This window comes from Sorghum bicolor, chromosome 3 (assembly GCF_000003195.3).
Source record: "Sorghum bicolor cultivar BTx623 chromosome 3, Sorghum_bicolor_NCBIv3, whole genome shotgun sequence".
In the NCBI taxonomy this organism is placed as follows: domain Eukaryota; kingdom Viridiplantae; phylum Streptophyta; class Magnoliopsida; order Poales; family Poaceae; genus Sorghum; species Sorghum bicolor.
The window spans coordinates 6809142-6818735 of NC_012872.2; the positions used below are offsets into that span (position 1 = coordinate 6809142).

Consider the following 9594-nt stretch of genomic DNA (forward strand, 5'->3'; position numbering starts at 1 on the left):
GGGCGTGGGGCCCATGTGGGTGTGGTTAGCGGGCACGGCCGCCCCAGGGCGCACGGGGTCGGCGCTGGACGCAGCCGGCGGAGCTCGTGACGTGGCTGGGGCTCCGACGGTGGCGCACGCGAGCTTCGGTGGACAAAGGACGGGCAAGGAAGAAGTAGCGACAATGGAGGACGGATGAGGAAGAAGCGAAATATATAGAAGATGAATAGTTATTTTTGTATAACCAGTGGAGAGTAGTGGGTCCTTTTTTCAACTTCACCAAACTTGGATTTGATCTACCAATTTAGTGGACACCGTTTTGATGGATCGTATCACGATAGAGCTAGAAGCGTTTAACTTGAAAATTTGGATCTGAATCTCTTTTAGTTAAATCTGGAGCTGACGGGGCTCTCCCAGGCAGGCCCTTCCCTTGCACTACGTACACATAATCCCTGCCTGTACCGGCCATCTTAACTTTCGTGTTGCTTGCATTAACCAAACCTATTTTTGATTCTATATATACTCTATCATCTAATCTAACCTATGTACTACGTAGATCGTTAACCTGCACACATTACATTTGTACTACATCATGTTCATGCTCCGTATTTGCTCCTCTACCCAAACTGCACAAACCAACGTACGTGTTGCCAATCTGTTATTCTTCTTTTCTTCTTCAATCCTTTTTGTTATGCTTATGTTACGCTGTGGCTGTGCTCTCCGGTGTACGCAATCTAGAGCTGCTGATCGAGGAAGCAATTTAATTCCGTCAGTGATCACGAACAACAGACAGTCGACATTGATTATTGCAAAATGTGCAAACCAGACGCTCACCGTTGGGTGAAATCCGAGGTGGAAGACGGATAGCTGGACGGGTGCGACGGCGACGGGGAGTTGGACGGAGAAGCGTGGTACGGCCGGGGCGGCATGGCGAGCTCGTCGATGCTCCTCTCCAGCATCTCCAGCACCCTGCTCATGGACGGCCTGCTCGCGGGCACGGTCTGGATGCACCAGAGCCCGATCAGCGCCATCTTCCTCGCGATCTCCTCGCCTGCTGCTCCGGCGCCGGCTCCCGCGCCATGGTCACCGCCCTGCAGCACGCCGCCGTCCTCGAGCAGGTGGTCGTACACCCAGAGCGGGAAGAAGAGGTCGCCGCTGGACTTATTGTTCTCGGCGCCGTAGGCCTTGGCGGCGTTGCTCCTCCCGGCGACCATCTCGAGCAGCAGCATCCCGTAGCTGTACACGTCGGACTTGGTCGAGACGACACCGAACCCGCGGGAGAAGACCTCGGGCGCGATGAACCCGACGGTGCCCCGCGCGTCCGCCATCGACAGGATGCTCTCCTTGGGGTTGCACAGCTTGGCCATCCCGAAGTCGGCGATCTTGGGGCGGAGGTCGGCGTCCAGGAGCACGTTCTGGGGCTTGATGTCGAAGTGGATGATCCGCGTGCTGCACCCCTCGTGCAGGTACTCCAGCCCCCGCGCGATGCCGGCGGCGATCTCCTGCAGCGCCTCCCACCCCAGCGACGGCGGCGCCGTGCCGGCCGCCGGGTCCTGCACGGAGTAGATGTACCTGTCCAGCGAGCCGTTGGGCATGTACTCGTACACCAGCGCGCGCCTGGAGCCCTCGAGGCAGAACCCGAGGAGGGTGACGATGTTCACGTGGGACGTCCGGCCGATGCTGATCACCTCGTTCAGGAACTCCTCGCCGTTGGGTCTCGAGTGGTGCAGGATCTTGACGGCGACCTCGCGCGCGCGGTTGCCGCCGGCGGTCAGGACGCCACTGAACACAGCGCCATAGCCGCCTTCCCCGAGCTTGTGCTGGAAAGATTTGGTTATTCTCTTCAGCTCGGAGTACCGGTATCGCTTGGGAGCGAGTGATCCGTACTTTTGCAGCAGTTTTTCCACGTTTGCAGTGTCTTTGCTGCTGCTGCTGCTGCTGTCCATGAAGCTGAATAAGCTGAAACTGCGTATTTGTCGATGGAACTTGAGGATTATGACGAGGAGTGCCAACAACAGGCCGAATGTGATCGTCAGAGACACTGAAATTGGATACCAGAATGTATCAGTGGGTTGCAATGCAGCTTGTAATAAAGTACAATAATTATGATTTTTTTTGATATACAGTAATCATGATTTGTAGTATCCAAACTCATTTTTTTTTCTAGAACACGACTTCGCGTCTATTTAATTAAGGAGTTAACTTGAACTTATCATGTGAACACATGCAAAGCATATGCATGTACTTTATGTGTACTTTGCTGGAAGATATATATACGTACCTATCAGAATCACCTTCCTGTTGGACTTCTTTGCATCTGCAAGGAAGAGGCATTTGACTTTGATTTCAGTAAATAAACAATGGCATCAATCAAGAAGCTGATGGAAGTTTTTCTCTGACAATTGCTGAATAATCCAAGCCTATAGATCTGTAAGAGACTAATTAAACTGACAGTGACACATTTGTCGTGCTCAGGAAGCATGTATGACCAAATTAGATGACTATTGTCACTATAGCTGTCATCGATTTCGTAACCAAAACACGTAGCTGGTAAGACTAATAATCTGCATCTCTCAACTCCTAATCTCCTACTAACTCTCCAAGTCTCCAAGCCAGTAACACGAAGGCAAACACCAGACGACTTCTTCATTTGTATAAAAGCTGGCATGCGTATGCACAAATGTCGTATTCAAACTGTAAGTGGACAGAGACGTACGTTTAAACTGATCGTATCCTACCCAGAGCCACAAGCATTGCATCGCAGGAACGCGTAGACGAACAAAATTTAAATTAGGTAAAAGGCCACTGACTGCCGTGAACTCGTCCAATTCACACGATGAATGCATGCTGAAAATGGCCGTAATCAGATCAATGGAATGCCATTTTAGAGACACGTATTTAGTTCAATCTTGTTCTGATCCTTTGTGATTTGATTGAAAAGTCAAGGATAAGAAGGTAAGCCTGAAGCCTCCACAAGTCCACATTTAGCCAGCAAATATATAGTTTGGTGAATGGTGATTGCGATGGGCGAAAAGAGAGGACCACATCGTTGTTCTGTCAGGATGCTATTTACGGATTAAAATTTTGCGTCTTACAGTGTGTTCAAACGACTTACAATTTGGGATAGAGAGAGTACTATTTTCAGTTTCGAAAATGAACAAACTGCAACAAAATAAATATAAATAAAAAGAAGCTCAGGAATAGGAAGTACAGACTACGGAGCCAGATAGATACGCATACCGCATCTTGCCGGACGCGAGGCCCCGTCGTCGCAAATGCAGGCGAACGCATCCGCGCCGGAGTCGTACCCGCACTGGCCGCCGCTGGCATTGCACGCCGTGCAGTCCCCAGGCGACGCCCGCCATTCCAGCAGGTACCCGTCCCTCAGCAGCCGCGGATAGTCCCCGGCGCTCGCACCGCCGCCGGAGCTGGACCCCACCATCACCGGCACGACCGAGTAGTCGCAGCCCCCGGCCACCGCCCTCGCGTCGGTGGTGTTGTACCTCGCGTCGAGCCGCACCACGGCCTGCGCCCCCGGGCACGTCACGTTGACGAACCCGGCCGGCGTCGGCGGCTTGCCGCCGCCGCCGGTGCAGTTGAAGAGGAAGACGAGCTGCGCGTTGGCGCTGCTGGCCGTGAAGGGCGCGAAGCTGAGGCTGGCGGAGACGTCGATGCGCGGCACGGGGCAGCCGGTGGCGTCGGTCTGGACGTTGTCGTTGGCCACCACGACGGTGCGGTCGGCGTAGGACACGCGGAGGAGCTTGTAGGCGCCGCGGAACGAGCGCGCCAGCGACGCGCGGCCGTCGCGGCAGTCCACCTGGAAGGCGCTCGGCCCGCACGGCGGCGCCGAGGAGGAGGAGGAGGAGGAGGAGGAGGAAGGCTGCTGGTCCGGCGGAAGCCAGAACGGGTAGGCGATGGTCAGGTTGCCGCATGTCCTCGGCGCGCAGCTTGTCGCGGCAGCAGCAGCTGCTGCTGCTGTCGCCGCGTGGACTGCTAGGAATGTTAGGGTGGAGAGGAGCAGTGGCCGGGCATGCACGGCCATGGCGGCGATCATCTGGCAATGATGGTTGGTGGTGTCTGGCAATGGCGAGGAAGAAGGTGTCTGTATACTTTGGACAAGAACAGGGGCCATTTGACTTGTTTGAGCTTGGAGTTGAAATTAAATTTCTCTTTCTCGGACCTTTTGGGGTGCACCGTGTACGTGTGAACTTGATTTGACTTTCCGTCGGTTTTATTGGCTGGATGCCTGGCCTTGTTTAGTTCCAAAAAATTTGCAAAATTTTTCAGATTCCCCGTCACATCGAATCTTTAGATACATGCATAAAGTATTAAATATAGACAAAAATAAAAACTAATTGCACAGTTCGGTCGAAATTGACGAGACGAATCTTTTGAGCATAGTTAGTCTATGATTGAATAATATTTGTCAAATACAAACGAAAGAGCTACAGTGTCGATTTTGCAAAATATTTTAGAACTAAACAAGGCCATGCCCATGTGCTGAGTGCGATTTGGTCCATGGCGCACGCCTACGTGTTTATGCTCATGTTTGCATCAACAGATTTGTACGAGTAGGCGAGTACGGAATAGGTGACGACTGAAAGAAAAAGAAGTTCATTCTATCCCTGAATTATTGTCGTACTTTGTTTTTTTTTTCTAAAAATTCAAAATCAAATATCTTACATCTTATTAAACTCTCTCAAAACGTTCCAATTACCTTCACTAGTATAGTGCCCGTGCTAACGCTACGGTTTTATTTCAAGGATGCACATAAAAACAACTAAATGACAATTTTTTCAGGGTTCTATTTTTACTATAAGACCATGTATATAACCAGAGAAACACTTGTGCATAAAAGCCTAAGATTAACACGAGAAAAAGACCCTGCATATAAAATTTAGTGGTTAAATATTGTACATTGCCAGCCCATTACAATAATCTTATATTTATTTAGAGAAAGACATTAAACACCTCATATGAACCCTATACTTCATTGCAGCACTGATAATATTTTGTTCCTATTCCTCCCGTCCAATGCATGCTGGAGATAGAACTTTGTATTGCGTGTTGCCTCTAGTATTAGTCATTTTGTTCCTCCCGCCTCTCTAGCAACGATCATATATTAGTAGAATAGGGATTAGTACTGGTGAACTCAAATATGAAAACTACATAGAAAGCTGCCTGCAATTATAATAAAAACTATGAATCTATGCTATTAACTGAAGAAAACCCTGCCAAATTATTTGTCTAGTGGGATTCATAAAGGTGGAGTATCTGTGCCAAAAAAAATAAACATAACAGATGCCACAATCCATTTTTTCTTTAATAAATATGCATGTTGTTGTTTCTCAAATAAAAAAATGTCAAGCATTATCTGAGTGCCATCCGAGAATGGCCTCTTCAAGCAAGGCCATGAAAACATTCATGGTGTGAGATATCTTGGTTAACTCCACATTGTTGCATGAGTTAAAAACAAATGTGAGAAGTAGTCCAAAAATAAACCAAAAAATCCATTTAGAGTGCAATCAATCAAGAACCCAACATTTCTAATCCATTGCTGGGTCAGTGAAGGATTAAAGGTCTACTATCTACATAGTCTAAATACAAACTGTATCACCTACTTGTGAGCCAAAGATTCAAGAACTCTGTAATAGAAAGCAACCCAAATCAGAGATACTTTCTCCGAGCAACATCCTGCTACCTTTTTATTTCCGTGTGAGAAAACATCTGCAAGTGCCTCTCAATGACTCTGTTAGTTTATTATTTATGTTTTGAATTTGTTAGTGTATTTAATATTGGTACAACTAATTATTTAGCTGGAATGGGTCAAGATAATTGGGAAGACAAAATCTAAAATAAACATCATGGTTTGGAGACTGGTTGTAAAGATATCGAACTTACAAAGTGGTCAAATATGAAACATTACCCAATGGAAGAATCTGCAGATCAAGTCTCTGTGGTTCAAGGAGCACTGGCTTGTTCAGCCAGTTAATTTAGCACCTTTTGCAGCACAAAAAATGGTAATCATAGCTCGTAAGCAAACATAAAGCAGACTTGGAAGTAAGCCCCTAATTTCTGCAAACAATGACAATGAGCAATGGGAATTAAACAAGTAATCAATATCCAAAAAAATAGTCTTGCTGGGGAAACATCTACTGCAAAGTGAAGAAAACAACACAAAAGTGAAGCCCTCTAACCACATCACCAGAAAGCATTAGTTACCCTCACTTTAATTTTGTTCAGCTAGGTAAGGATCTTCTCTGATGTCAAACAGAAGGTAAAACCAGTATTGGTTCAGAAAACCGCCAGAAGGAACATTTCTTACTACTTATCAAGTTCTCAGATGAAAAATGATGGTGGCTGAGGGATTCTGCAAGCCGAGCCGGTATGTTATCTCCCAACAAAGTGAGCTATGAATGATAAATTATCAGCACAATTCTTTATCATAAGCAGATGAAAAGTCCGACCTGTAATTTGGTATTTGCACGACGTCAGGACATAGAAATCTACACCGAAAAAATACAGAACTGGAGGGACGTTGAGATTGATGTCCCCAATGTTCTTGCCAATTTGCAAGTGTGGGACAGAAAAATGTACTCCACCGATTGTACTTATAGAATCCAATTTAAAGGCTCTCACCTTGTTAAGTATTGAATTCATTTGGAGAGTACAAATGGAGAAAAATGCAAGATCTTCACCTAGATTCTGGTGCGAGATAAAATTCTTATGTCACAAACCCTTAAAAAAAGAGGGTGGTCACACCAAGAACATTGTGTGATATGCAACAGTCCCTTGGGGACCAGCCTTCACCTATGTTTATGTTGCCTATTGTAAAGGCGGTTTGAGATCAAATCCTCTATTGGAAAAACTTCACTCAGCTACAACAACAGCCCCAGGTTGACTCCGCCTATATCAGAGCATAGTAGAAAGAGGTAGCAAGGAAAGTGCCTAAATCTCAACATTGAAAGCTAAACAGGGTAGTGATCTACACTTTTTGAAATATTTATAAAGAGTGAAATAGGAGAATTTTCAACAATATTGTAGTAATAGTGCCACGAGTGGTTGCTAAAATGCCCACGGTGAGGAATAAGAAAAAGGTGGTGTACAATATTGGAAAATGCATCTGAAAGATATAAGGGACGTTTTCCCACATCTAATTGAAATGGGTATCCATTTGCTCCTAGTTCTTGTTTACTTCCTCCCAAAAACCAAAAAATTTTCAAGATTTACCGTCACATCAAATCTTTAGACGTATGCATTGAGCATTAAATATAGATGAAAATAAAAACTAATTGCACAGTTTGTCTGTAATTTATGATACGAATCTTTTGAGCCTAGTTAATCTATGATTGAAAAATATTTGTCAAGTGCTACAATATCTCGAATTTTTTTGGGGCAGCAACTAAACAAGGCCTAGGTGCCCTCATTTGCATTTTCTATTGCCTGTAACATCTTGCGCTAAACACAATTAACCACTTGGCATTGACAAACACCAAACAAGGTAATTATTTTCTTTCCTAATTTTTATCTGAATGTTTTTTCCATTTCAAAGAACATGCAATACAACTCATATGGAGGAGAAAAAAAGAAGAAAAAAATGTATCAGCAGATAGATCCGAAGTAGGGAACAAGGTGACGATGTAGCGGTTCGAGCAGCACCCAAGTCAATGCTACTTTCTTGGTGCAGATTCGGGCCTTGTTTAGTTCCCAACCCAAAAACATTTTATCCATCACATCGAATGTTTGGACACATGCATGAAGTAATAAATATATATAAAAAAATAAACTAATTATGGAAATCACGAGACGAATCTTTTAAGCCTAGTTAGTCCATAATTAGCCTTAAGTGCTACAGTAATCTACATATACTAATGATGGATTAATTAGGCTTAATAAATTTGTCTCGCAGTTTCCAGACGAGTCATATAATTAGTTTTTTTATTAGTATTCGAATACCCCTTTCGACATCCTACAAAACATTCGATGTGACACCCAAAATTTTTTCACTCTCCATCTAAACAAGGCCTCGATAGCAGGAGCTCAAACAAATGGAAGGACAGAAGGCTACAAGGGAGATAGGAGGCGCACGAGGATAAAGCGAAGCAAGAAACTTGAGATAGTAGAGGAACTCGTGGAAGGTGACCCTGCTCTTGGTGCCGTTGACGTGAGGAGGCAGCGGAGGTGTTGCTCCACCCACTCGACAGTGACCCTCGCATCCCTCGCAAAGGACGAGGCACCGTCCCAGGGGGTGGACGTGAGGCCCAGGCGGACCCCGATCCTAATCCCCAGCGTTGACATCACCATGCTCTTCCCCTCCATGGCAGCTGTCTGGTTTGCTCTCCGATCAGCCTCCATGGCAATCGGCAATGCGATCCAAAGATGATGGCGGCCATGGCGTGCGTCGGAAGGGGCCACACACGTCGGGACAGGAGGACCAGCGGTGGCGGCGGCTGCATGGATGCTTGGGCGAGCGCCAGGCGTGCGGGAGAAGGGAAGGGATGGCTGAGTCTTTTTTTTTTTGCTATTCGGTGGGAAATCGAAGACGCTGGGAATCGAACTCGGCTTGCGGCTTGCGCGTGGCCGAGGTCGCGGGGCAAGGAGGTCACGCGTTGAAGCCTCGGGTTGAAGCCTGGAGTTGCCCTGGTCTGGTGGATCGTGGCGAAGCCTTCCTAGAATAGATAGTCATTGATTTTTATGCTGTGTTTTTCCTAGGTACAAAATCCTGTGTGGATGGAGGATATATCATCTCTGCTGGGGACAAAATCTTGTGTAGACTAAGCGTAATTTCAACTGGTCCATTATAGTAGAGATGATGTAGTATGAAGTGGTTTTGAAGTCTGTTTTGAGTTTTTTTAGTAAAAAAGAGAGAGTAAATACTTAATAAAATTTTAAACCACAAAAATGTTTATAAGATTTTAAAAATTCTAAACAAACTAGAGATGGATTCAGATAGGACAAATCCAAACAAATTATTTAGAGCTCATGAAAACATATTTAGATACATAAAGTTAGTTTTAGCTCTAGAAAAATAGAAAACATATATAGAAAATTCAATATAATTCAGAAAACACTATAATCAATGCATATACATGTACTAAAAACTTTGCATATAAAAAAATATGAGATACAACTAGCATGAATGTAACTTACATTAATACTGAATATATTCAAGTTGGTCACATATTATGTATTTTGTTGTGAAAAGTTTCAAAAACATATTTACATATCAGTTAGAATGCTTCAAGGTATTTCTAGACTTTCTTTAGATACTTTCATATTTTTCTAGAGCTAAATATATTGAAGCATCTGCACATACTTTATGGGCTATAAATATTTTATTTAAATTTCTCGTATCCCAATCTATCTCTCTCCCTTTTTTTGGAATTTTTAAAAGCATAGAAATATTTTTGTAATTTAGAAATCTTATAAAATATTTACCATTTTTAAATTTATTTAAACTTATAAAGGACAAAACCACCTTCAGAACAACTATAAACCATGGTAGGGGAACTAAAAAAAACCATGGTAGGGAGGTAACTGAAATGATTTTAAGAGTTCATAAAGTAAGATGTCTGATTTTAAAGTTTGAGGAACTTTTTCCAAGATAGAGCTAAT

General features: G+C 44.6%; 1 protein-coding gene and 1 long non-coding RNA gene across 4 annotated transcripts; both read right to left on the minus strand.

Annotated features, from left to right (window-relative positions):
* On the minus strand, nt 341–4244 carry LOC8060832 (LEAF RUST 10 DISEASE-RESISTANCE LOCUS RECEPTOR-LIKE PROTEIN KINASE-like 2.4). Of its 2 annotated transcripts, none has more exons than XM_021457721.1 (4): nt 3220–4244; nt 2261–2296; nt 814–2020; nt 341–719 (listed from the first exon to the last, which is right to left on the minus strand). In XM_021457721.1, the coding sequence occupies exons 1-4, from the start codon at nt 4109–4111 to the stop codon at nt 680–682; spliced, it is 2175 nt and encodes a 724-aa protein (XP_021313396.1). In that variant the 5' UTR covers nt 4112–4244; the 3' UTR covers nt 341–679. The 2 variants fall into 2 exon arrangements, with proteins under 2 accessions (XP_021313396.1, XP_002457398.2); XM_002457353.2 differs by having other exon boundaries at nt 341–722.
* Nucleotides 4845–8239, minus strand: LOC110434061. Of its 2 annotated transcripts, none has more exons than XR_002451520.1 (4): nt 8068–8239; nt 5906–6054; nt 4951–5084; nt 4845–4863 (listed from the first exon to the last, which is right to left on the minus strand). It is a non-coding gene; the product is annotated as an uncharacterized LOC110434061 (long non-coding RNA). The 2 variants fall into 2 exon arrangements; XR_002451519.1 differs by having other exon boundaries at nt 5881–6054.